Below are 27,041 nucleotides of genomic sequence, written 5' to 3'. Positions count from 1 at the left end.
TGGACGAAGGAACTGGACGAACAAAGTGGACGAAGTTGACAAAGTTGACGAAGTGAACGAAGTGGAGGAAGTGGAGAAAGTGGACTAAGTGGACTAAGTGGACGAAGTGGATAAAGTTGAAGAAGTTGACGAAGTGGACGAAGTGGAGGAAATGGAGCAAGTGGACGAAGTGTTCGAAGTTGACGAAATGGACGAAGTTGACGAAGTGGAGTAAGTTGACGAAGTTGCAAAGTGGATGAAGTGGACGAAGTAGAGGAGTTGGAGGAAGTGGAGGTAGTGGCCTAAGTGAACGAAGTTGTCGAAGTTGAAAAAGTTGATGAAGTTGACGAAGTGGAGGAAGTAGAGGAAGTGTAGGTAGTGGACTAAGCGGACGAAGTTGTCGAAGTTGACAAAGTTGACGAAGTGGAGGAAGTGGAGAAAGTGGAGGAAGTGGACGAAGTGGAGGAAGTGGAAGAAGTTGACGAAGTTGACGAAGCTGACGAAGTGGACGAAGTTGACTAAGTTGACGACGTTGACCAAGTTGACGAAGTGAAGGAAGTGGACTAAGTGGAGGAAGTGGAGGAAGTGGATGAAGTGGACTAAGTGGACGAAGATGACAAAGTTGACGAAGTTGACAAACTTGACGAAGTGGACGAAGTGGACGAATTTCACGAAGTGGACGAGGTAGACGAAGTTGACGAAGTGGACGAAGTGGACGAAGTCGACGAAGTTGTCAAAGTTGACAAATTGGACGAAGTGGACGAAGTTGACGAAGTTGATGAAGTGGACGAAGTGGAGGAAGTGTAGGAAGTGGACGAAGTGGAGGAAGTGGACTAAGTAGAGAAAGTTGACGAAGTGGAGGAAGTGGAGGAACTGGACAAAGTCTGTGAAGTTGAGGAAGTGGACGAAGTCGAGGAAGTGGAGGAAGTGGGGGAAGTGGACGAAGTGGATTAAGTGGACGAATTGGATGAAGTGGAGGACGTGGAGGAAGTGGAGGAAGTGGAGGAAGTGAACTAAGTGGACGAAGTTGACGTAGTGGTGGAAGTGGATGAAGTGGACGAAGTGGACAAAGTTAACGAAGTTGACGAAGTTCACGAAGTGGAGGAAGTTGACGAAGTTGACGAAACGGACGAAGTGGAGGAAGTGGAGGAAGTGGAGGAAGTGGAGGAAGTGGAGGAAGTGGAGGAAGTGGAGGAAGTGGAAGAAGAGGAGGAACTAGAGGAACTAGAGGAAGTGGACTAGTTGACGAATTGGACGAAGTGGAGGACGTGGAGGAAGTGGAGGAAGTGGAGGAAGTTGACGAAGAGGAGGAAGTGGACGAAGTGGACAAAGTGGAGGAAATGGACGAAGTGAACCAAGTGGACGAAGTTGATGAAGTTGACGAAGTGGACGGAGTGGACTAACTGGACGAAGCGGAGGAAGTGGACTAAGTGGACGAAGTGGAGGAAGTGGACCAAGTGGACGAAGTTGGTGAACTGGAGGAAGTGGAGGAAGTGGACTAATTGGACGAATTGGACGAAGTGGAGGACGTGGAGGAAGTGGACTAAGTGGATGAAGTTGACGAAGTGGACGAAGTTGAGAAGTGGATGAAGTGGACGAAGTGGAGGAAGTGGAGGAAGTTGACGAAGTGGAGGAAGTGGAGGAAGTGGACAGAGTGGACGAAGTTGGTGAAGTGAAGTTGACGAAGTGGACGAAGTTGAGAAGTGGATGAAGTGGACGAAGTGGAGGAAGTGGAGGAAGTTGACGAAGTGGACGAAGTGGAGGAAGTGGAGGAAGTGGACAGAGTGGACGAAGTTGGTGAAGTGGACTAAGTGGACGAAGTTGACGAAGTGGATGAAGTTGAGAAGTGGACGAAGTTGATGAAGTGGACGAAGTGGAGGACGTTGACGAGGTGGACGAAGTTGACGAAGTGGACGAAGCTGACAAAGTTGACGAAGTTGACGAAGTGGAGGAAGCAGAGGAAGTGGAGGAAGTGGAGGAAGTGGACGAATGTGACGAAGTTGACGAAGTGGACGAAGTGAAGGAAGTAGACGAAGTGGAGGAAGTGGACGAAGTTGACGAGGTTGACGAAGTTGATGAAGTAGACGAAGTGGACGAAGTGGAAGAAGTGAAGCAAGTGGAGGATGTGGACGAAGTGGTGGAATTGGAGTAAGTCGACTGAGTGGACGAAGTTGATGAGGTGGAGGAAGTGCAGGAAGTGGAGGAGGAGGAGGTGGTGGAGGAAGTGGAGGAAATGGACGAAGTGGACGATGCAGAGGAAGTGGAATACGTGGACGAAGTTGACGAAGTGGAGGAAGTGAACGAAGTGGAGGAAGTGGCGAAGTGGAGGAACTGGAGCAAGTGGAGGAAGTGGAGGAAGTGGACTAAGTGGACGAAGTTGACGAAGTGGACCAATTGGAAGAAGTTCACGAAGTGGACGATGTTGACGAAGTGGACGAAGTGGACGAAGTTGATGAAGTGGACGAAGTGGAGGAAGTGGAGGAAGTGGAGGAAGTGGACAGAGTGGACGAAGTTGGTGAAGTGGACGAAGTGGACGAAGTGGACGAAGTGGACGAAGTGGACGAAGTCGACGAAGTAGACGAAGTTGAGAAGGGGACGAAGTTGACGAAGTGGACGAAGTGTAGGAGGTTGACGAGGTGGACGAAGTTGACGAAGTGGACGAAGTGGAAGAAATGGACTAAGTGGACGAAGTTGACGAAGTGGAGGAAGTGGACGAAGTGGACGAAGTGGACGAAGTTGACGAAGTGGACGAAGTGGACGAAGTTGACAAAGTTGACCAAGTTGACGAAGTTGACGAAGTGGACGAAGTGGACGAGCTTGACAAAGTTGTCGAAGTGGACGAAGTGAAGGAAGTGGGATAAGTGACGAAGTGGACGAAGTGGATGAAGTGGACTAAGTGGACGAAGTGCACGAAGTGGACGAAGTGCACGAAGTGGACGAAATTGACGAAGATGACGAAGTTGACGAAGTGGAGAAAGTGGACGAAGTGGAGGAAGGGGAAGAAATGGAAAAAGCAGAAGAAGAAGAAGAAGAAGAAGATGAAGATGAAGATGAAGAAGAAGAAGATGACGAAGTTGTTGAAGTGGACGAAATGCAGGAGGTGGACGAACTGGAGGAAGTGCACCAAGTGGACGAAGTTGAGGAAGTGGATGAACTGGAGGAAGTGCACCAAGTGGACGAAATGGAGGAAGTGGACGAATTGGAGGAAGTGCACCAAGTGGACGAAGTGGAGGAAGTGGAGGAAGTGGGTGAAGTGGAGGAAGTGGAGGAAGTGGAGTAAGTTGATAGGCGACGCTCCGAGGAGAAAACGAAACTTGAGAGATCTGGACTCCTCGAGCCCTCCTTGACATCGATGCGCAGCGAAAAGAAGCAGAGGAAGCAAATGAAGCAGCGGAAATAGCAGAAGGACTAAGAACCCTAGGTTGGAGGATTAATCGGTGAAAACCTAGGGTTTGAGGCGGAAGCGGATTTGAACGGTGGAGAAGTGATTTTAATCGGCGAGAGAGGTGAGGTTCTGCGATGACAATGTGGTTCGTGGTGGAGGAGCTCTCTCTCGAGAGTGAAGTAGATGAAGACTTCGCGAAATGAAGATGTCATGTGGTGCTGAGGGAACTCGCGAGGGAATAAGCTCGCGTGGTGGCGATGGCGTAAGCAATCCACGCGGCTGAGGCAGAGTGGAGTAAAAATGGTTACGTGGATGTAAGAGAAATTTGAAGTGTCAATGGAAAATGAAAGATGAAGCCTGAATGGAAGGTGGCTAGAGGAGATCCTTTGGGATTCTCTAGCTTGACTTTCAAGGGAATTAAATTCTGGAGTTCTCTCTACAGAAAGTTTAATTCATTATTCTCAAAAGTGCCTTACAAGAGGTGGTGACATGTCTATATATAGGACTAAAAGTCCCTCCTATCTAGCACATGCCTAACACCTTTTACACATGTTTTAAGAAAAGTAAAAGAAATACTACACTAAACTAATTGGGCTTGGGCCCCGTCTATCATCCCCTCCCCCTTGGAAAGGATTTGTCCTCAAATCTGATGGTGCTAGTGGAAAAATACCTTTCTATAACGAAGCTATTATAACGTATAAAAATTATCCGTCATACTAGGTTGACCGGTGGCAAGATGGTAATAAAAATAGGACATATTATAACGTAGTTTTGTAAATCAGTTATAATATGAAACGCGGTGGCAAACTTGTAAATAAGTGTCAAACATATTATAACGTAGTTTTAAAAATCCGTTATAATATAAAATGCGGTGATAAACTTGTAAATAAGTTCAAAACCTATTATTGATGTATTATAACGGAGTTTTAGAAATCAGTTATAATATCTCTTCCTCTTTAATTTTTCACATTTCCCTCTCGCTAGATTTCATTCAAGTTCACTCTCATTCTTTTCTTCCGCTATTCGTCTCATCCCCCTCACTTGCATTTCTCGGCATCTCCGTCATCAGCCACATCATTTTCAGAACTTCAGCCACGTTGTGGAGCGTATTCCTTCGCTCGCTGTCACGCTTGGAGGTCTCATTTCATTTCCTCTCGCGCATTCGAGAGAGCACTTTCATTTCTCACATCAGAGAGCCTCACTCTCATTTCTCTCCATTTCGGTTTCCTGGCGTCTTCCTTCTCGAGAGACATCTCCTCGTCGCACGTCGTTCATCATCACGGCAAGGCTTCTTCACTCACAGAATCATCTCTATTTCCTCTATCCTTCATTTTTCACCGAATCATTCATAGAGCTAAACCCTCTGTTGGGGTTTCTTCTCCTTTTCACCATTTCCCTTCGATTCCACCGATTAAAACCTTGTTTTCACCATTAGAAACATTTTCCACCGATTCAACTTTGATTTACACCGATCAATCGGTCCAGAATAGGTTTCCTTCTTCTTCTAGGGTTTCTATCAAGTTTAATCCTTTGTTTCATGTTCTTCTTCGAGTTTTTGTCATATTTTCGCTACGTCTTCTCTTTGGAAGAAGCTTCGAGGATTCGCGTCGCACCTACAGTCATCTTCTCAGAGCTGCTCTTCCAACCGTAGTTATAGTTCACATTCTTCTCTGTAACACTTTTCCCCTCTTTACCCTGTTAATTTAGTTTTCATATTTATAGAAATTTTAATAAAACATGTTTGCTTTTATTATCATATTATGTAAAGTAATGAATGCTATTTTCACTGTTTTTATCTTTGTTTTAATTTTTCCATCATTTGCAGACCCCTACTTGAACACTGATGCGGGGACAATGTCTCCTTTCGAGCATGCGGAGGTTTTCGTCTTAGATGATAGCGGAGAGGTAAGCAAATGAAAATTTTCTACAACAAGATGACAGTCATTAGATTTTTTATTTCCTTCTAAATTCAATGGAAGGTTGAGGTTGTATGTTATGTTATACTTTCCCCTGCTCTTTTCATTTTCTCATTTTACTTCATAAGTGCAAGCTAAAACTTTTTGAGTCGTAGTAAAAGAGGATATCTGCAGTTTGTTTTCCTCTGAAGTTTTAGATTGCCATTTTCATTATTTTTTTTGTTTGTGGAAGCTTGAACTTGATCTTGGGAACTACGAACGATTTTTGGACATTAAATTAACTGGCGACAATAACATCACTACTAGAAAAATGTATCAGGTGAGCCAGATGTTTCTAATTGTTTTGTTTTGGATGTTTATAGTTTGTTATTGAGAAGGAGAGAAGAGGAGATTATGAAAGAGGAGAGGTCAAGCTCGGGCAGCCTTGGGGGAGTTTGTTGAGGTGGGGTGGCTTACTCGATCTTAGTATTTGTAAATTTTTTTGAAGTTTACCCAATTCGCATTGCTGATTGGAATTTATTTATTTATTTTTTAACCTGGGTATTTTAGTTAATCAATGCTTCATGTTAGGTATGTCCCATTGACACCCACCCTTAATGAAATGGATCTCTTCTGGTACAGAAAATGAAATGATCTTGAAATCTGGTTTTTACTTATGTTTGATTTGACTTATAAGGAGTAGAAACTTGATTTGGTTTAGGCATTAACACTTGGGTCAAATATGTATTGTTTAAGCAAAACTAGTGCAGTTGTCAAGACTTATGTAGAGCCATGTTAAGGAACTGTTTGACTAGTGATCTTATTATATATATAGTTGAAAAGAAGGTGATTGAAATTTTCAGTTACTTAAGTAAGATCTCACTTGAATCACTTTTTATTATAAATGATTTTCTTGCACACATAACACTTAAGTAAGATCTCACTTGAATCGCTTTATTATTTTTCTGAGTAAACACTTTCTTTTACAGGGTTTAGCATTATCTTCAATTGGTGAATATAAGAAAGTTGAGGATGCACATCTAAAATCACTTCAAATTGATAGAAATTTTCTTGAAGCATGGGCACACCTGACTCAGGTATCTATCAACCTTATTGTACTGATAGATTGTTGGAACATTTAGTTATTAACTTAGCTGAAAGCTTTTTCTGAAAATCCTGAGTCATCTGTGTGCATATTATTTTATGGTTTGAAATGTAATCTATTGTATCAATGGATTCTCTTTGGTCTCTAATAGTATCTTTCCTCACTTCTTTCATTCATAACATTTCTTTCCCGTATACTACTAACTCATTCTACTTGAATTAAAGTTTTCATTTAATGTCAGCCAAGTAACTTAGTTTACATTTGCATTTTTCCTTTAGTAACTTGTAGGTTTAACTCTACAAAACAGGTTTCGTCTTTCATGCCTTTTAATGGTGGCTTTTCTGTTTGATGACTTTGTTACTAACCCTGTTCTGAATGTGTGATGGTAGTTGATCAGGATCTATCAGTGTGTGATTTATAAAATTATCTATTAACTATGGGACAGAGTATTTGGCCTTTCATTTTATGTTATAGGAAAAGCTTTTTTTTAAATTATTTTGGCTGCTAGATTTAATATTATATTTCGATATCCATTCAATTATTCTAAATTAAGATATAACTTTTTCAATATTATATTTCTATATCCATTCAATTTTTTCCCATATTTAATTCTAAAGATTATGGGTTAGATGGAAATTGAAAACTAAAAATTAAAAATGAATTATACTTAGCAAACAGTGGGAGAAAATAATATTCATATCCATATTTTTAATACTATATTCTAAGGCAACCACCAAGTTTCTTCTCACTTGGTGGTGGGATCGGCTATATTTTAAAGCAACTAATTTACAATGACTTTTCTTTCATGCAGGGGATATTGAGTCCATGCCTTTTATTGAAGCAGTGCTGGAACCGTATTTATGTAGTTTAATTTGTTAATTTCATGGTTTTGATGGTTTTCTTTTTTTCTTTTTTCTTTTAAAATTGAATTTCATACTTTTGCATTTTAAGTGGTTTAAGTTCATGCAATATCCTAAACCTTTTGCTTTGAATTTATCCTAAAGTGTTTGGATATAAAATATATTGCAACCCTCTGACGATTGATTAAAATATATTGCTGCAGGATCCTGAGGCATATAAAGTTGCATGGAATCTTTTAAAGGTATTCCTACTATTTAGACTAAACATATTTATTCCATTTTCAGATCTTTAATATTGATATATATGTTAAAATCTCATATAGTGATATATTATTTATTGGTTTTCTGTAATTGGACTTATTTTGCAGGGCATTGATGGTGTTCTAGTTTCAAGAGGTTTTGGTGATGGAGGAATGCAAGGGAAAATTCTTGCGACTAAGTATGCCCGAGAACATAGTGTTCCATTTTGGGCATTTGTTTGGGGATGCAAATTGTTGTCAATGAGTAGAGATTTGTTCATGGGTAGACGATGTGAATCAACTACTACTGAATCATTTAACACAAGTGTATATGAATCATTTAAATATGTATAATATAAATGATGTATTAAATATTACACTATTTAATGTTTGAAATGAATTTTATTTTGTTAGTTTCATTAAATATTTTTATTTGAAGCTATATTAACTATAAATTGATGGAATAAGATGATAATACAAGTATATTATTATAATTTTTAAATGTAATAATTAATTTTTTTTTAAAAAAAAACATATATTATAACGTACTAAACCATGTACGTCATGATACGTTGATCACATATTATAACGTACAAAAATATATACGTAATAATAAATCACATATTATAACGTACAAAAATTTCTACGTCATGTTACCTTCCACTTATTATAACGGACAAACGAAAATTTGTCATAATAAACTACGCATATTATGACGGATTTTAGAAACTACGTTATAATATGTTCAACATATTATAACGTAAATTTCTGCTACGTTATAAAATGCGCAGACTTACTATATCGCCCAGAACTATGTCCCCAGTAACTACGTTATAAAAGATCATTTTTGTACGTTATAAAATGTCATTTTTCCACTAGTCTTCTGAAGACTTATTTTTCTTGGCTTCACAAGGGTTCCTCCTGGGTCAAATATCCATCTGTAATAAGCATCAAACATATCTCTAATTAGTTTTCTTTGACCTAATAAGATATATAAAAGACTATGTGTAGAAAAAGGTTTCCTAATTTTGAAAATTTTAATTTTAATATAACAAAGAAACCTTTCTTCATTTGAAATTTTATTTGTATCTTGAGTTATTGGTAACCATAAAGGTAACCATAACCCAAGTTGTGACTTTGCATGTGTTGAAAGTGATAACATTTTTAAAGATGGAGTGGCAAATTCTTTGAAAGAGAAGTGACATTTGGAAAATTCAAATATAAATGGGGAAAAGTGAGAGAATAGAAAACCTCCCCTTAAGAATCTAGCTTCTAGGGTAGGAGGAGATGTTGTCCTTAGTTGCTTTTTCTTTTCTTCCATTTCTATTCTTTCAACTTCTTCCTTTTCTCTTCTTTGTGCTTCTTTTCTCTCTTTCTCTCTTCTTTTCTCTTCTTCTCTTCTTTCTCTTTCTTCCTCGTCTCTTCTATCTCTTTCTTTCTCTTTCTTCTCTTGTTTTCTTCTTTTCTTCTCTCTTGCTCTCTTCTTTTCTCTTCTTCTCTTCTCTCTCTTCTCTCTCTTTCTTCCTCTTTTCTTCTATTTCGTTCTTCCTCTTCTTTTATTTCTTTTTCTCTTCTCTCTTTTTCTCTTTTCTCTCTTACTTCTTGCTTTTGTTTTTCTCTTTTTAATCTCTCAATTCTATGTTTGCTTGTCTCTTCCCATAGCCTCTTAAGTTTTTCTAGAAACTCACTTTCCCTACGAGAGAACCCACTTATATTTTGAATGAATGACTCACCTTTTCTAATAAGCTCTCTCATAAGTTCTAAGTTCCTTTCAATTTCTCGAGGCACAAACTTTCTTCTCATACAAGCTTTCAATTCATTCCAATCATGAATGGGATATTTTCTACCTATCTTAACATGATATTGCCTATCATCCCACCACTCTCTTGCATGCTTTTCAAAACTAGAAGTGTAGAGACTAAGAATATAAGATTCATTATCTCTAGAATAGAAGGATTCAGATTTACTTTTTCTAACCATGAATGAATGCATGTCATCAATTTCCTTTTCCCAAGCTAGGTATGTTAATGCACCCATATCATCACCAAAGAATGGAATATTTTCACTAGCTTGTTTATACAAATCATTTTCAATCCTATCAAATTCATAAAATGAACAAGACTTCCTTCTAGCTTTATCATGTTCTCTTTTGATGTCTTTGTAACTAAGTTGCTTATCAAAATTAAAATTCCTAGAAGACCTATATGAATAACAATACATCTTTGTTTCTAAAAGTTTTTCTAGTGTAAAAGATATACAAGATTCACACTTAGACAAGTCCCAGGTAAGAGAGGTGAGTCATGAAGATTGCTTAAGTACCAAGTCTTGCCTTGCCAGAAATGTCTTAGGTTACTACTAGTTACCCTTTAAACTAAAATCACTTTTAAAATCAAAGGACACAACTCACAAACAATCACAACAATTAAACACTAAAAGACAACTATTCGGACTCTAATGTGAGAAGGCTTAGAGTTTAATCCCTTTTAGCCTAAATCACCTCTAAACGTGAACACAAATTAAAGTTCAAACAATCAAGAAAAGTTGCCAAGAATTGAAAGAACACCAAGGACTCTTCCAAATACTTGGACTTTCTAAAAGGCCTTTTACAAACAAAAAAAAATTGAAACTAAAAGAAAGCTAGCCTATCAGCCTATTACACATCAAAAATGAAGAAAACAATTACAAAAGATTCAAACAGCTGCACGGTCTGGTCCAAACAGTTCATTGCTGCATGTTTTTCTTCAAAGCCTTTATACGCACTTAGACTTATTGCTTCTAGATAACTTTGGGGTCTCCTAGCTCTTGGGTTCACTCTACCATCACAAATGTACAAAGCTGGATCAGAGAACTGATAACTAAATATATTGGAAGAGGGACTTTACAATTAAATTAGTATTCCCTTTTCTTGGGCTTGTACACTTGATGCAGAGAAAGGTTCCTATTGACTGTCCAGTACTATGTGTTGCACAGAGAAAACCTGCACAAATATTCAGACCAACATCAACAATTCACACAGTACAAGTAATTACAAACCATGACAAGAACATTTCAATCAAAGCATAAGCCATTTAAGGTAAAAGAAAATCCCTTCAGTTCAAAACTTCCACAGGAAGTGCTTAGATTGCTGTTTTCTCAATAAACATCTGCTCAAACGAAACTCTCAAACATCATTCCTATTTGCTCTCAAACGGTTCCAAATATTCTGCGTAGTTAATTTTCAACCAAAATCAGCAGGATATTCATTCAATATTATCACTTACATCACTTACAAGCTAAAACAGAATATCAATTCATAACAAAGGGTAAATTAGGCAACTTCCCTGTTTGAATGGTTGTTTCTAGCCTGTTCCAAGCTCCACACTGAGGTTTTTTTCTGCTACTGTTTCTTCAGTAATATTCTGCTCAACTAATGATTCATTCACATCAGCTCTGCACACATAAATCTCAACAAAATCCAGCAAGTGCAAATGGACAGTGAATTAACTTCAGATTGGATATAATTCAATGCAGAATTTAACCATCTAATTAATTCAATCACCAAGTTAAAACTAGAAATTTAGGTGCTTTAATCACTTCCTAAAACTGGAGGATGCATTGGCAATTAAAAACAAATTGATGCCCAACTGATTATGGTAAGAACAGCCTTTTCAGAAAAATCAGTGAATTACACTAGACAGAAACAATGGACCAACTAGTCAAGAACAATGTCCTAAACTAATTCAGAAATCAGTGGACCATGCTAATCAAATAAATGGACAAAGAGTAATGTGAGGCAAATCAGGAATTGGCAGTTTTAAAACAGTATTGTTGCACTTCCAGAAATGCTCATAAAACAATCAGCACATTATTTGCAAATCCTATGCATTTACCAAGTTCCCATAGGTCTTATCAAATCAAAATCAGCATTCAACATGCCCAATTAAACCATGAAATCAACAATTCATTTGCAAAAAAGTGAGTATATCAATGAATTCAGCAGGCAATGTTTGAAACTAAAATGAGTGCAATGACAGTTTAACATTCACAAGCACAAATAGCATCACCAGGCAATCAGTAATCAATTGAAAACAATAGTGATTGCAGTTGCAGTTGAAACAAATCACAGCTGATCCAATCTAATTACTCCAATTTCTTTTCCTGCACAATGAACACAGTCAACAAATGGTTAATTGAAACTGAACTCTCATGCAAATGCCAAGGAATTTAGGCTAAATTAGCCTCACAAAGCTCACAGCACTGAGGTTTCTCTTTAAAAATTTAAAACACTCAAATGAAAAGTTTAAAAGAGAAATTTTCAGTCTAGGCCAGAGAATCCTGTGGATCACCACCACCTAATATGCTACCATTCACACTTACCTTCTTTCAAATCCCAAAAACCAGAATGGAATCAGATTTCTCAATCAGGAAAATGGCTAGGCTAAACAAGGTAAAGTGAAGGACAAAACAAATCACAAGGTAATGGAATGACAAAAACAGCAGAGCAACTGACTTGAGATCAGATTAATAAAGCAAAGAAAAGATCCAATTATGATTCAGCAGAACATGATTAACATGTGAGAGACAAAACTAGATAACCAACAAATGACAAGCAAGAAACAAAGCTTTTGATCAAAGTGAGCACTCAAATGGAACTTAATGAATAGAGCTAGAACAGATTTTTAAAGCAAGAAAATCAAAAACCACAGCAAGTTGAAACTGAAATCACATGCAGCGTCCAGAACTGAATTTTCAAAACTGTTAAATGGAATGCCACAAATAAACCAGTGTATATGTTTAAATCTGAAGTCTGTTTTGAAATTGGTTTTAACTGGACTGTACAGGTCTGAAAAGCTTTTTACATTGAATATATCATATTCATCTTTTTGTATTTTGTTTTATCACAGATCCTTGCTATTGCTACAATCCAGTCCTCTTGAAATGATCTAATTCACAAGAAAATTCAGCACTGCAGTTCCAACTTGTACTAAAAAATTGAACTTAAAAATTGGGGTTTCAAAGGTGAAATTGCACAAAGGCTGATATAACTCGAATTAAGCTATTGCATCATGTTTGAATTATCAAAACAACTTGTTTTGCTCTGAAGTTGGATGCAGAAAAATAGTAATTCGAAAATTGAACTTGCAATGGCCAATTATGCAATCAAACAGCTCAACCACACCACCAGTTTTAAGTTTTATTGAGTCAATTGACAAATTATTGATGAAAATGACTTTAACAGCAATTGGAAACTTGAACAAGATACGAGGAAGTTAATGCAAGATTTCCAGCAAGATCTATATGCCAAACAGATTTTAAACACATAAAATGATTCAAACAAAAATAATGCAGATCGGCCAACTACAATTTTGAACTCTGCTGGAGTTTTCTCAGTGCAACCAAGCATTGCCTAGGCAAGTCATTACTTATATGGTATGCACATGGTACTTGCTCAAATGTCTCACAGAGTTCAACTCTCGTTCACTTGCAAATGAACACAAAGGCAATTATAATACTGCAAAACAAATGAAGGCTGAATCTGATGTCATCCATCATGCACTCGAGCTCTAAGTGAGTTTGTCATAGCTCATATGGGGTGCAGATAAGGAACATTCAATCAGATTGTTCAGCTCAATCAAAACACGGTTTCAACCCAGAATTTATGACAAATAAGCAACTCAACATGACTTTGACAAAAACAGAATATGATGCTCAAATAAAATGACTCAAACAACCGATTAAGATGAGGAACAACAATCAAAGTAAAGCTGGCACATACAAATTGACTCAACCAGAACCTAATGTAAGCAGCAATTGCCGTACAGAAACCAAACAATGAACAAGACAAAGTAAAATACTCAAGACATTGCTCGAATGATAATGAACAACACGGAAAATTTGAAAACAACCAATCGCACAGATTGAATCTCAAGACAGAGAACAGATCGACACCAAAACACATGAATCAACACAAGACAGAGAAGGAATCATAATGAAAAACACGAATATTGAAGAGATTCAACAAGAATGAATAAGATCAAGACAGAATCGAAACAACTCGTGAATTTCATAACAACGCAAGAAACTTAAACTCATAACAGAGACGCGAATCAATGGAGAGAGATACTTAGCTTGCGAAGCGCGGAGAACCTGAGCTCTGATTACCACTTGATAGGCGACGCTCCGAGGAGAAAACGAAACTTGAGAGATCTGGACTCCTCGAGGCCTCCTTGACATCGATGCGCAGCGAAAAGAAGCAGAGGAAGCAAATGAAGCAGCGGAAACAGCAGAAGGACTAAGAACCCTAGGTTGGAGGATTAATCGGTGAAAACCTAGGGTTTGAGGCGGAAGCGGATTTGAACGGTGGAGAAGTGATTTTAATCGGCGAGAGAGGTGAGGTTCTGCGATGACAATGTGGTTCGTTGTGGAGGAGCTCTCTCTCGAGAGTGAAGTAGATGAAGACTTCGCGAAATGAAGATGTGATGTGGTGCTGAGGGAACTCGCGAGGGAATAAGCTCGCGTGGTGGCGATGGCGTAAGCAATCCACGCGGCTGAGGTAGAGTGGAGTAAAAATGGTTACGTGGATGTAAGAGAAATCTGAAGTGTCAATCTGAAGTGGACGAAGTTGACAAAGTTGACCAAGTTGACCCAACTTGACGAAGTGGACGAAGTGGAGGAAGTGGAGGAAGTGAAGGAAGTGGACTAAGTGGAGGAAGTGGACTAAGTGGACGAAGTTGACGAAGTGGAAGAAGTTCACGAAGTTGTTCAAGTGGACGAAATGGAGGAAGTGCACCAAGTGGAGGAAGTGGAGGAAGTGGTCGAAATGGAGGAAGTGGACGAACTAGAGGAAGTGCACCAAGTGGAGGAAGTGGAGGAAGTGGATGAAGTGGAGAAAGTGGAGGAAGTGGAGGAAGTGGAGGAAGTGGATGAAGTGGACCAAGTGGACGAAGAGCACAAAGTGGACGAAGTTGACGAAGTTGACGAAGCTGACGAAGTGGACGAAGTGGAGGAAGTGGACTAAGTTGACGAAGTGGACAAAGTGCACGAAGTTGACAAAGTTGACCAAGTTGACCAACTAGACGAAGTGGACGAAGTGGAGGAAGTGGACGAAGTGAAGGAAGTGGACTAAGTGGAGGAAGTGGATGAAGTGGACTAAGTGGACGAAGTTGACGAAATGGACAAAGTTGACGAAGTTGAGGAAGTGGACGAAGTTGACGAAGTGGACGAAGTGGAAGAAGTTTAAGAAGTGGAGGAAGTGGAGGAAGTGGAAGAAGTGGACGAAGTGGACTAGGTGGACGAAGTCGATGAAGTTGCTGAAATTGACGAAGTGGAGGAAGTGGAGGAAGTGGTCGAAGTTGACGAAGTTGCGAAGTGGACGAAGTGGAGGAAGTGGAGGAAGTGGAGTAAGTGGATGAAGTTGACGAACTTGACGAAGTGGAGGAAGTGGACGAAGTTGACGAAGTTGTGGAAGTGGACGAAGTGGAGGAAGTGGAGAAAGTGGAGCAACTGGAGGAAGTGGAGGAAGTGCCTTAAGTGGACGAAGTTGAAGAAGTTGGACGAAGTGGAAGAAGTTGGCGAAGTGGACGAAGTTGAGAAGTGGACGAAGTTGACGAAGTGGAGGAAGTTGACGAAGTGGAGGAAGTGGAGGAAGTGGAGGAAGTAGACAAAGTGGACGAAGTTGATGAAGTGGACGAAGAGGACGAAGTGGAGGAAGTGAACGAAGTGGAGGAAGTGGACGAAGTGGAGGAAGTGGACGAAGTGGAGGAACTGGACTAAGTGGACTGAGTGGATGAAGTTGTCGAAGTGGAGGAAGTGTAGGAAGTGGAGGATGAGGAGGAAGTGGAGGAAGTGGAGGAAGTGGACGGAGTGGATGATGCGGAGGAAGTGGACTACGTGGACGAAGTTGACGAAGTGGAGCAAGTGAACGAAGTTGACGAAGTTGACGAAGTTGAGGAAGTGGAAGTGGAGGAAGTGAAGAAAGTGGACGTAGTGGAGGAAGTGGAGGAAGTGCTTTAAGTGGACGAAGTTGACGAAGTGGACGAAGTGGGAGAAGTTGGCGAAGTGGACGAAGTTGAGAAATGGACGAAGTTGACGAAGTGGAGGAAGTGGAGGAAGTGGACAAAGTGGACGAAGTGGACGAAGTTGGTGAAGTGGACGAAGAGGACGAAGAGGACGAAGTGGACGCAGTGGAGGAAGTAGACGAAGTGGACGAAGTGGATTAAGTTGACGAATTGGATGAAGTGGAGGACGTGGAGGAAGTGGAGGAAGTCGACTAAGTGGACGAAGTTGACGAAATGCTGGAAGTGGCACTAGTGGAAAAATGACATTTTATAACGGACCTATTATAACAGATAAAAATTATCCATCATAATAGGACATATTATAACGTAGTTTTGTAAATCAGTTATAATATAAAACGCGGTGGCAAACTTGTAAATAAATTTAAGACATATTATAACGTAATTTTGAAAATCAGTTATAAAATTGAAACGTTGGTAAACTTGTAAATAAGTTTAAAACATATTATAACGTAATTTTAAAAATTTGTTATAATATCTCCTTCGAATTTTTGACATTTCCCTAATTTGATTTCAACTTTCCCTCTCGTCTCATTCCTCTCTTCCGCGTCTCTGAACCTCCAAAAGACTCGTTCCCTCTCATCTTTAATTTATCGGCACTCCTCCCTCCAAACACTCTGAGAACACTGCTCCGCGCCCATGCTTTTCCCGGCTCCGAGAAAACTCCTCCTTCCTCGCGATTGTGGTTGTGGTTTAGGCTATAGAGAGAAGGAGAGCTAGGTTAAGGGAAGGCGAAGGCCAGCGAACTGAAATCACTGTTCCTACGGCTGACCAAGTAGTTATAGAACCTTCGGAGACTGCTTCTGCCTCCGCTGCCTCTTCGTCGAAATCTCCGAAGTCTGACCAAGTAAGTTTTATGATTCATACTTCGAAATCGCTAAAATTTCTTCTACTATTTGTTTTTTCCTAATTTGTTATGTTTTTCTTCTATTAATTTCACTAATTTGTCCTAGAATGGTGGAGATTGTGTTTGGATTGATGTGGAAATCAGCGGTGTTAGCACGAGAGAGAGGAGGAGGATGGGATTTGGAAGGGTGAGACCTCGCCGACCTCGGTTTGGACGGAGTGTCCGATGATGGTAACAGACGAGACGAAGTTCGAAGGTTGTTCTCTCGCGAGGTTACCTTCTTTTGATCCCGAGTTGATTTGGGAAGTTATGGCCGTTTGATAGAATGTTTTGTAGGTGATGTGTATAATATGAAAACGAAAATGTCAATGTTGTGTGGTTTTGTTTTGGTTTTTGTGTGGTGAGAGAGCGGTTTCTTAGCATATTGAGTGGAATTGCAATGGTTGTCGTTTGGGCCTTGGTTTTTTGCTCAAATGCTCGCTTGAGGAGTTTTCCTTTTGCAGTTGTTGTGATACAGATCTCCCTGCATTATAAATTTTCCTATCACTGCAATGCTACTCTGTTCTCTTCTCTTCTCTCCTTCATCCTCGATGATTCATCAATCTCCTTGCCAGGCATCAGTTCTTAAAGATAGCCTGCCAATTGGAAAAGAAGCACATGCTTGGAGCATTTTCGTTGCTCAAGGTTATTGAGTCTGAGCTTCAAGCATACTTGTCTGTAACTAAGGGACGGGTGGTATGTATCCTTAGAATTTTGGCATTGCACTTATTCTTTAATTTTGTATGATTATTTATTTTCATTGCTTTGACTTGTAGTGGTATATTTCTTATTTCAAAATTACCATTTACCACTTCCAATTTAAAGTGTCTGATTTTCTTTTCTTACACATGGTGTGATTGGTTATCTTAGACCCCTTTAGGTGAGTAGTGAGATGGGATGGGGAATAGTTAGTTGTGGAAAGAAAACAAGTGTTGTCATATGGAAACGGGGTCATTGAGTGATCTTTGATCATGAGGAGCTTCTGCTCTTGTTCTCGTTTCTTCTTTTATAGTAGTATAATGAAATCATACAAACAGATAGAATTACTCTATTAAAATGTTTATGAAATTATGCGCCCAAGTATTTTTCATTTGTTTAATCCAATCTAAGAGTGAAGGCATACGATACAATGTTAGGTCTTATCATTCATGATTTGTTGGTTGCACTTAAGAAATATTGGTGATTAACATGAAATAGATGCAAGGTGGTTTTATTAGAGTCACGCTAAGTAGAGTTTCTTATATAAATTCTCCCTTTTGTCCTCTGCCACTAAGGGATTTGGCTCCTTTAAAGTTAGTAGGTGCACTTTAGAGAACAAAGTGAACTCACAATTGTTGAATGTATTTGGCTCCTTCAATTAAGCATAATTTATTTTATCACAATCCTATCAAGTGTTCTCCTCTCACCTTTGAGGAGTCAAAGTCCAGTTTTGCATCACTCCTCTACTTTTATCTTTTGAACTTCCCTTTATGGTTTGCAGGGTCATTGCTTGGCCCTGATCCAAGGTGCCTCTGATGTTCAAGAACAAGGAGGAGTACATGACAGTCATAAAGCATTTCAGATGTGTCATCTGGAGTAGAGCAATTATCAACAAGACAAATAGCATAAAAGCTTGAGAAAATGATGGAAAATGATTTTCTTTTGTAGCATTTGCTTGTATATATGTTTTTATTTTTTGACAGAATACCGGAATGAACAGGTAACAGTTTGTAAGGTGTAATTACTTGAGGCCTAAGGGAATCTTCATTAAAAGTATGTGCTAAAAAAAATGTTGATGTGAAATATGAACATGGCAACTGTAACTTCTGATTCAAAGATCAGTAACTGGAGTTATTAGGGCATAAATTTTTCCCCAACCATAATTTTTTTCTTCGTAGGTTGTTTGATAGTAGAGAGGGAAGAATGAGTTTTCTTTTCAATTTTAAAGTTCATTTATTTTTACCTATTGTTATTGTTTTGTTTGTGTTTTTTCTCTCAGGTTGTTAAGCGTTTTCAAGAATTATTTGCTCAGACCAAGTATAAGGAAGCTGCAGAGCTTGCTGCACAATCACCCCAAGGAGTACTTCGAACTCCTGATACTGTTGCTAAATTTCAGGTCTTTTATGCATGAAAATGTTGTTACATTAATATGTCTTGGTTTTGTTACCAAATTTAGGGTATTCATAATCACATTAATATATCAATATGTTTTTTATCCTGTGTTCTTGAGTTGCGTTTGTTAATTTGCTTTCAGAGTGCAAGCTGGGCAAACACCACCACTGTTGCAATACTTTGGAACTCTGTTAACCATGGGAAAGCTTAATGCTTTTGAGTCACTGGAACTGTGACGAGTTGTTGTAAATCAGAACAAAAAGAATCTTTTGGAAAATTGGCTGGCAGAGGATAAACTTGAATGCAGTGAGGAGCTTGGTGACCTTGTGAAGGTCTTGACAGAAATTTAATGTGTTATTTGTTTTTCATTTGGACATATTTATTAATTTTATTTTATTGATGGTCTGGGGAAGGAAAATCCAAATTGTCCATTCCTTTTAAAGAAACCCATGATCTGTTCCTTTGCTTTTCCTAATTTTTACGAGGCTTGCATATATGCAGACGGTGGATAATGACCTTGCTTTGAAAATTTATATCAAAGCTAGAGCAACACCAAAAGTTGTTGCAGCTTTTGCAGAGAGGAGAGAATTTGACAAAATCTTGATATATTCAAAGCAGGTAATTAATTCTAATCTAAGTTGTTTATTTTTTGGGCATCCATATTTTTTCTGGTTTATGTATATAGAATAATTCAAAAGTTCTTTGATTGCAGTGGTCAATGAGTTCTGGCCAAAGGGTATCCTTGGATTGAGTAATTAATGAAATCAATAAATTAATTTGTACCAGTTTAGATAAGAAAATGCCTCAAATTATATGGATTTTAATATCATTGCTCGATGAATTATAAGGAAATGCCTCAAATGTATGTTTTAAACTTATCCACTTCTTACTTTATTTTTATGGATTTGTCATCATTTGTGTAATTTACTAGTCTTTTTTCTTTTCTTGAAATGACATGAGGTTGATATTTTATTCCAGACAAATTATTTCGTATTCTCATTTCTTTTTGTATTTTTTTTTCATTTTGTAAAAGATAAAGAGTCTTTGATTGGAAATAAATAATTTAAAAAAATTTGATTGTTTTTATATCTAATTGTACTTACTTTTTTTATTTTACCTTTTTTAATTCTATTATTTTATTTGTAGATCTTTAATCATTCATCCCCTGAAAGTTGCAGACATTGAAGACATCAGAAGAAATTGAGCTTCTTTTATTTTAAGTGTTAGTAGAAATTTTAAGTGTTTGTAGAAATTTTAAGTGTTAGTAGAAATTTGGTTACAATTCAATAGTGTATGTACATTAATTTAACAGTTGGATTTAATATATAGTTTCATGTATAAATGATCTATTAAATATTAGACTATTTAATATTTGAAATGAATTCTATTTTGTTAATTTTCTTAAATTTGTTTATATATTGATTGGATGAGATTATAATACAGGAATATTATTATAATTTTATTGGATGTCAAATGTAATAATTATTTTTTTTAAAAAAAAACATATATTATAACGTACTAAATAATGTATGTTATGATAGTCGATCACATATTATAACGTACAACAATATATACGTAATAATATATCACATATTATAACGTACAAAAACTTCTACGTTATAAAACCTTCCATCCTATTATAACATATAGATGAAAATTTGTCATACTAAACTGTGCATATTATGTCGTATTTCAACAACTACGTTATAATATGTTGAACATATTATAACGTAAATTTCTGCTACGTTATAAAATGCGTAGACTTATTATATCGCCCAGAACTATGTCCCCAGTAACTACGTTATAAAAGATCATTTTTGTACGTTATAAAAGGTCATTTTTCCACTAGTGTGGATGAAGTGGACGAAGTGGTTGAAGTTGACGAAGTTCACGAAGTGGAGGAAGTGGAGGAGGTTGACGAAGTTGAAGGGGACGAAGTGGAGGAAGTGGACGAAGTGGAGGAAGTGAATGAAGTGGACGAAGTGGATGAAGTTGATGAAGTTGACGAAGTGGATGGAGTGGAGGAAGTTGACGAAGTAGACGAAGTGGAGAAAGTGGACGAAGTTGGTGAAGTGGACGAAGTGGTCGAAGTGGAGGAAGTGGAGGAAGTGGACTAAGTCGACGAATTGGATGAAGTGGAGGACGTGGAGGAAGTGGAGGAAGTTGACGAGGTGGACGAAGTAGACAAAGTTGACGAACTGGACGAAGTGGGCGAAGTGGACGAAGTGGTCGAAGTGGACGAAGTGGATGAAGAGGACGAAGTGGACGAAGTTGAGGAAGTTGACGAAATGGACGAAGGAACTGGACGAACAAAGTGGACAAAGTTGATGAAGTGGAGGAAGTGGAGGAAGTAGACTAAGTGGACGAAGTGGATAAAGTTAAAGAAGTTGATGAAGTGGACGAAGTGGAGGAAATGGAGGAAGTGGACGAAGTGGACGAAGTGTTCGAAGTTGACGAAGTGGACGAAGTTGACGAAGTTGACGAAGTTGACGAAGTTGACGAAGTTGACGAAGTGGAGTAAGTTGACGAAGTTGCGAACTGGATGAAGTGGACGAAGTCGCGAAGTGGATGAAGTGGACGAAGTGGACGAAGTGGACGAAGTTGAGGAAGTTGACGAAATGGACGAAGGAACTGGACGAACAAAGTGGACGAAGTTGACGAAGTGGAGGAAGTGGAGGAAGTGGAGGAAGTGGACTAAGTGGACGAAGTGGATAAAGTTAAAGAAGTTGACGAAGTGGACGAAGTGGAGGAAATGGAGGAAGTGGACGAAGTGGACGAAGTGGACGAAGTGGACGAAGTGGACGAAGTGTTCGAAGTTGACGAAGTGGACGAAGTTGACGAAGTTGACGAAGTGGAGTAAGTTGACGAAGTTGCGAACTGGATGAAGTGGACGAAGTCGCGAAGTGGATGAAGTGGACGAAGTTGACGAAGTAGAGGAACTGGAGGAAGTGGAGGTAGTAGCCTAAGTGGACGAAATTGTCGAAGTTGACAAAGTTGATGAAGTTGACGAAGTGGAGGAAGTGGAGGTAGTGGACTAAGCGGACGAAGTTGTCGAAGTTGTCGAAGTTGACGAAGTGGAGGAAGTGGAGGAAGTGGAGGAAGTGGAGGAAGTGGACGAAGTGGACGAAGTGGACGAAGTGGAGGAAATTGACGAAGTTGACGAAGCTGACGAAGTGGACGAAGTTGACTAAGTTGACGACGTTGACGAAGTGGACGAAGTGGACGAAGTTGACAAAGTTGACCAAGTTGACGAAGTTGACGAAGTAGACGAGGTTGACAAAGTTGACCAAGTTGACGAAGTGGAGGAAGTGGAGGAAGTGGATGAAGTGGACTAAGTGGACGAAGATGACGAAGTTGACGAAGTTGACAAAGTTGACGAAGTGGACGAAGTGGACGAAGTTGACGAATTTAACGAAGTGGACGAAGTTGACGAAGTGGACGAATTTGACGAAGTCGACGAAGTGGACGAAGTGGACGAAGTGGACGAAGTGGACGAAGTGGACGAAGTGGACGAAGTGGACGAAGTGGACGAAGTTGACGAAGTTGATAAAGTGGAGGAAGTGGAGGAAGTGAAGGAAGTGCAGGAAGTGGACGAAGTGGACTAAGTGGTCTAAGTAGATAAAGTTGACGAAGTGGAGGAAGTGGAGGAACTGGACAAAGTCTCTGAAGTTGACGAAGTGGACGAAGTGGAGGAAGTGCAGGAAGTGGAGGAAGTGAACTAAGAGGACGAAGTTGACGTACTGGTGGAAGTGGATGAAGTGGACGAAGTGGACAAAGTTCACGAAGTGGAGGAAGTGGACGAAGTGGACGAAGTGGAGGAAGTGGAAAAAGTTGACGAAATGGACGGAGTGGAAGAAGTTGACGAAGTGGACGAGGTTGACGATGTGGACGAAGTTGATGAAGTGGACGTAGTTGACGAAGTAAACAAAGTGGAGGAAGTGGACAAAGTAGACCAAGTGGAGGAAGTGGACGAAGTGGATGAAGTTGGTTAAGTGGACGAAGTGGAGGAAATGGAGGAAGTGGAGGAAGTGGACTAAGTTGGATGAAGTGGAGGACGTGGAGGACATGGAGGAAGTTGACGAGGTGGACGACGTGGACGAAGTTGACGAACTGGACGAAGTGAGCGAAGTGGTAGAAGTGGACGAAGAGAACGAAGTGGACAAAGTTGACGAAATTGAGGAAGTTGACGAAGTGGACGAAGTGGACTAAGTTGACGAAGTTGTGAAGAGGAGGAAGTGGACGAAGTGGAGGAAGTGGACTAAGTGGACGAAGTTGTCGAAGTTGACAAAGTTGACGAAGTGGACAAAGTTGATGAAGTTGACGAAGTTGAGGAAGTGGACGAAGTGGTCGAAGTTGACGAAGTTGACGAAGCGGACGAAGTTGACGAACTGAACGAAGTGGAAGAAGTTGACGAAGTTGACGAAGGGAACGAAATGGAGGAAGTGGACGAAGTGGAGGAAGTGGTCAAAGTGGAGGAAGTGGACTAAGTCAACGAAGTGGACGAAGTTGATGAAGTTGATCAAGTGGACAGAGTGGAAGAAGTTGACGAAGTTGACGAAGTGGAGGAAGTTGACAAAGTGGACGAAGTGGAGGAAGTTGACGAAGTGGACGAAGTGGACAAAGTGGAGGAAATGGACGAAGTGGACGAAGTTGCTGAAGTGGACGAAATGGATAAAGTGGAGCAAGTGGACGAAATGGACGAAGTGGTTAAAGTGGATGAAGTGGATGAAGTTGATGAATTTGCGACGTGGAGGAAGTGGAGGAAGTCGACGAAGTGGAGGAAGTGGACGAAGTGAACGAAGTGGACGAAGTGGACGAAGTGGACGAAGTTGACGAAGTGCACGAAGTTGAGGAAGTTGACGAAGTGGACGAACGAAGTGGACGAAGTTGACGAAGTGAAGGAAGTGGAGGAAGTGGAGGAAGTGGTCTAAGTGGAGGAAGTGGATGAAGTTGACGAAGTGGACGAAGTGGAGCAAGTGGAGGAAGTGGAAGAAATGGACGAAGTGGTCGAAATTCACGAAGTGGATGAAGTGGACGAAGTGGAGTAAGTTGATGAATTTGCGACGTGGAGGAAGTGGAGGAAGTGGACTAAGTGGATGAAGTTGACGACGTTGACGAAGTCGCGAAGTGAATGAAGTGGACGAAGTGGACGAAGTGGACGAAGTAGAGGAACTGGAGGAAGTGGAGGTAGTAGCCTAAGTGGACGAAATTGTCGAAGTTGACAAAGTTGATGAAGTTGACGAAGTGGAGGAAGTGGAGGAAGTGGAGGAAGTGGAGGTAGTGGACTAAGCGGACGAAGTTGTCGAAGTTGTCGAAGTTGACGAAGTGGAGGAAGTGGAGGAAGTGAAGGAAGTGGAGGAAGTGGAGAAAGTGGAGGAAGTTGACGAAGCTGACGAAGCTAACGAAGTGGACGAAGTGGCCGAAGTTGACTAAGTTGACGACGTTGACGAAGTGGACGAAGTTGACAAAGTTGACCAAGTTGAAGAAGTTGACGAAGTGGACGAAGTTGACAAAGTTGACCAAGTTGACGAAGTGGACGAAGTGAAGGAAGTGTACTAAGTGGAGGAAGTGGATGAAGTGGACTAAGTGGAGGAAGATGACGAAGTTGACGAAGTTGACAAAGTTGACGAAGTGGACGAAGTGGACGAATTTGACGAAGTGGACGAAGTAGACGAAGTTGACGAAGTGGACGAAGTGGACGAAGTTGACGAAGTGGACGAAGTGGACGAAGTTGACGAAGTTGATGAAGTCGAGGAAGTGGAGGAAGTGAAGGAAGTGCAGGAAGTGGAGGAAGTGGACTAAGTAGAGAAAGTTGACGAAGTGGAGGAAGTGAGGAACTGGCCGAAGTCTGTTAAGTTGACGAAGTGGACGAAGTGGAGGAAGTGCAGGAAGTGGAGGAAGTGAACTAAGTGGACGAAGCTGACGTACTGGTGGAAGTGGATGAAGTGGACGAAGTGGATGAAGTTGATGAAGTTGACGAAGTTCACGAAGTGGAGGAAGTGGACGAAGTGGACGGAGTGGACGAAGTGGACAAAGTTGACGAAATGGACGGAGCGGAAGAAGTTGACGAAGTGGACGACGAGGTTGACGATGTGGACGAAGTTTACAAAGTGGACGTAGTTGACGAAGTGGACAAAGTGGAGGAAGTAGACAAAGTAGACCAAGTGGAGGAAGTGGACGAAGTGGACGAAGTTGGTTAAGTGGAGGAAGTGGACGAAGTGGAGGAAATGCAGGAAGTGGAGGAAGTGAACTAAGTTGGATGAAGTGGAGGACGTGGAGGACATGGAGGAAGTTGACGAGGTGGACGACCTGGACGAAGTTGACGAGCTGGACGAAGTGGGCGAAGTGGTAGAAGTGGACGAAGTGGACGAATAGGACGAAGTGGACAAAGTTGACTAAGTTGAGGAAGTTGATGAAGTGGACGAAGTGGAGTAAGTTGACGAAGTTGCGAAGAGGAGGAAGTGGACGAAGTGGAGGAAGTGGACCAAGTGGACGAAGTTGTCGAAGTTGACAAAGTTGACGAAGTGGACAAAGTTGACGAAGTTGACGAAGTTGAGGAAGTGGACGAAGTGGTCGAAGTTGACGAAGTTGACGAGCGGACGATGTTGACGAAGTGGAGGTAGTACCCTAAGTGGACGAAATTGTCGAAGTTGACAAAGTTGATGAAGTTGACGAAGTGGAGGAAGTGGAGGAAGCGGAGGTAGTGGACTAAGTGGACGAAGTTGTCAAAGTTGACGAAGTGGAGGAAGTGGAGGAAGTGGAGGAAGTTGACGAAGCTGACGAAGTGGACGAAGTGGACGAAGTTGACTAAGTTGACGACGTTAACGAAGTAGACGAAGTGGACAAAGTTGATAAAGTTGACCAAGTTGACCAAGTTGACGAAGTGGACGAAGTTGACAAAGTTGACCAAGTTGACGAAGTGGACGAGGTGAAGGAAGTGGACTAAGTAGAGGAAGTGGAGGAAGTGGATGAAGTGGACTAAGTCGACGAAGATGACGAAGTTGACGAAGTGGACAAAGTTGACGAAGTGGACGAAGTGGACGAAGTGGACGAAGTGGACGAATTTGACGAAGTGGACGAAGTGGACGAAGTTGACGAAGTGGACGAAGTTGACGAAGTGGACGAAGTGGACGAAGTGGACGAAGTGGACGAAGTGGACGAAGTGGACGATGTTGACGAAGTTGACGAAGTTGATGAAGTAGAGGAAGTGGAGGAAGTGAAGGAAGTGGAGGAAGTGGAGGAAGTGGACCAAGTGGACTAAGTAAAGAAAGTTGACAAAGTGGAGGAAGTGGAGGAATTGGACGAAGTCTGTGAAGTTGACGAAGTGGACGAAGTGGAGGAAGTGCAGGAAGTGGAGGAAGTGAACTAAGTGGACGAAGTTGACGTACTGGTGGAAGTGGATGAAGTGGACGAAGTGGAGGAAGTGGACAAAGTTGACGAAGTTGATGAAGTTGACGAAGTGGACGAAGTGGACGAATTTGACGAAGTGGACGAAGTTGACGAAGTTGACGAAGTGGACGAAGTGGACGAAGTGGACGAAGTGGACGAAGGTGACGAAGTTGACGAAGTTGATGAAGTTGAGGAAGTGGAGGAAGTGAAGGAAGTGCAGGATGTGGAGGAAGTGGACTAAGTGGACTAAGTAGAGAAAGTTGACGAAGTGGAGGAAGTGGAGGAAGTGGAGGAACTGGACGAAGTCTGTGAAGTTGACGAAGTGGAGGAAGTGCAGGAAGTGGAAGAAGTGAACTAAGTGAACGAAGTTGACGTACTGGTGGAAGTGGATGAAGTGGACAAAGTGGACGAAGTGGACAAAGTTGACGAAGTTGAGGAAGTTGAGGAAGTGGACGAAGTGGTCGAAGTTGACGAAGTTGACGATGCGGACGAAGTTGACGAAGTGGAAGAAGTTGAGGAAGTTGACGACGTGGACGACATGGACGAAATTGACGAACTGGACGAAGTGGGCGAAGTGGTAGAACTGGACGAAGAGGACGTAGTGGACAAAGTTGACGAAGTTGAGGAAGTTGACGAAGTGGACGAAGTGGAGTAAGTTGACGAAGTTGCGAAGAGGAGGAAGTGGACGAAGTGGAGGAAGTGGACTAAGTGGACGAAGTTGTCGAAGTTGACAAAGTTGACGAAGTGGACAAAGTTGACGAAGTTGACATAGTTGAGGAAGTGGACGAAGTGGTCGAACTTGACGAAGTTGACGAAGCGGACGAAGTTGACGAAGTGGACCAAGTGGAAGAAGTTGAGGAAGTTGACGAAGTTGACGAAGGGGACGAAATGGAGGAAGTGGACGAAGTGGAAGAAGTGGACGAAGTGGAGGAAGTGGACGAAGTGAACGAAGTGCACGAAGTTGATGAAGTTGACCAAGTGGATAGATTGGAAGAAGTTGATGAAGTGGACGAAGTTGACAAAGTGGACAAAGTGGAGGAAGTTGACGAAGTGGACGAAGTGGAGGAAATGGGTGAAGTGAACAAAGTTGCTGAAGTGGACGAAGTGGATGAAGTGGAGGAAGTGGACGAAATTGACGAAGTGGTTAAAATTCACGAA

At 40.7% G+C, this 27,041-nt stretch overlaps 2 protein-coding genes across 5 annotated transcripts; both read left to right on the top strand.

The window, feature by feature from the left end:
• Positions 1-3,563: 3,563 nt before the first annotated feature.
• Positions 3,564-7,887, top strand: LOC148200649 (uncharacterized). The gene is made up of 6 exons (XM_088113019.1): positions 3,564-3,626; positions 4,349-5,036; positions 5,190-5,269; positions 5,643-5,722; positions 6,249-7,466; positions 7,593-7,887. The coding sequence occupies exons 1-5, from the start codon at positions 3,564-3,566 to the stop codon at positions 6,253-6,255; spliced, it is 918 nt and encodes a 305-aa protein (XP_087969145.1). The 3' UTR covers positions 6,256-7,466; positions 7,593-7,887.
• An 8,112-nt stretch (positions 7,888-15,999) lies between these two features.
• On the top strand, positions 16,000-19,890 carry LOC148200648 (clathrin heavy chain 2-like). 4 transcript variants are annotated; one of them, XR_015785538.1, is made up of 7 exons: positions 16,011-16,364; positions 16,471-16,636; positions 16,979-17,099; positions 18,382-18,498; positions 18,637-18,826; positions 18,996-19,112; positions 19,207-19,547. XR_015785538.1 is itself a non-coding variant. In XM_088111533.1 (6 exons), the coding sequence occupies exons 2-6, from the start codon at positions 16,590-16,592 to the stop codon at positions 19,677-19,679; spliced, it is 441 nt and encodes a 146-aa protein (XP_087967659.1). In that variant the 5' UTR covers positions 16,000-16,364; positions 16,471-16,589; the 3' UTR covers positions 19,680-19,890. The 4 variants fall into 4 exon arrangements, 1 of the variants encoding a protein (XP_087967659.1); XM_088111533.1 differs by lacking the exons at positions 18,637-18,826; positions 19,207-19,547 and adding an exon at positions 19,641-19,890 and having other exon boundaries at positions 16,000-16,364; XR_015785541.1 differs by lacking the exons at positions 16,011-16,364; positions 18,996-19,112; positions 19,207-19,547 and having other exon boundaries at positions 16,622-16,636; positions 17,884-18,498; positions 18,637-18,669.
• The last annotated feature ends 7,151 nt before the right edge of the window (positions 19,891-27,041 follow it).

Source organism: Vigna umbellata, chromosome 4 (genome assembly GCF_029865625.1).
Source record: "Vigna umbellata cultivar VRB3 chromosome 4, Vumbellata_1.0, whole genome shotgun sequence".
Lineage (NCBI taxonomy): Eukaryota > Viridiplantae > Streptophyta > Magnoliopsida > Fabales > Fabaceae > Vigna > Vigna umbellata.
This window is presented reverse-complemented; position numbering and strand designations above follow the sequence as displayed.

Coding starts and splice junctions, on each gene's coding strand:
- LOC148200648 (XM_088111533.1), top strand. CDS start 16,590: ATGATGGTAACAGACGAGACGAAGTTCGAAGGTTGTTCTCTCGCGAG. Junction 17,100..18,381: donor CTGTAACTAAGGGACGGGTG/GTATGTATCCTT, acceptor TTTTTCTCTCAG/GTTGTTAAGCGTTTTCAAGA. Junction 18,499..18,995: donor ATACTGTTGCTAAATTTCAG/GTCTTTTATGCA, acceptor GCATATATGCAG/ACGGTGGATAATGACCTTGC.
- LOC148200649 (XM_088113019.1), top strand. CDS start 3,564: ATGAAGATGTCATGTGGTGCTGAGGGAACTCGCGAGGGAATAAGCTCG. Junction 3,627..4,348: donor GCTCGCGTGGTGGCGATGGC/GTAAGCAATCCA, acceptor CCCTCTCGCTAG/ATTTCATTCAAGTTCACTCT. Junction 5,270..5,642: donor TCTTAGATGATAGCGGAGAG/GTAAGCAAATGA, acceptor GGATGTTTATAG/TTTGTTATTGAGAAGGAGAG.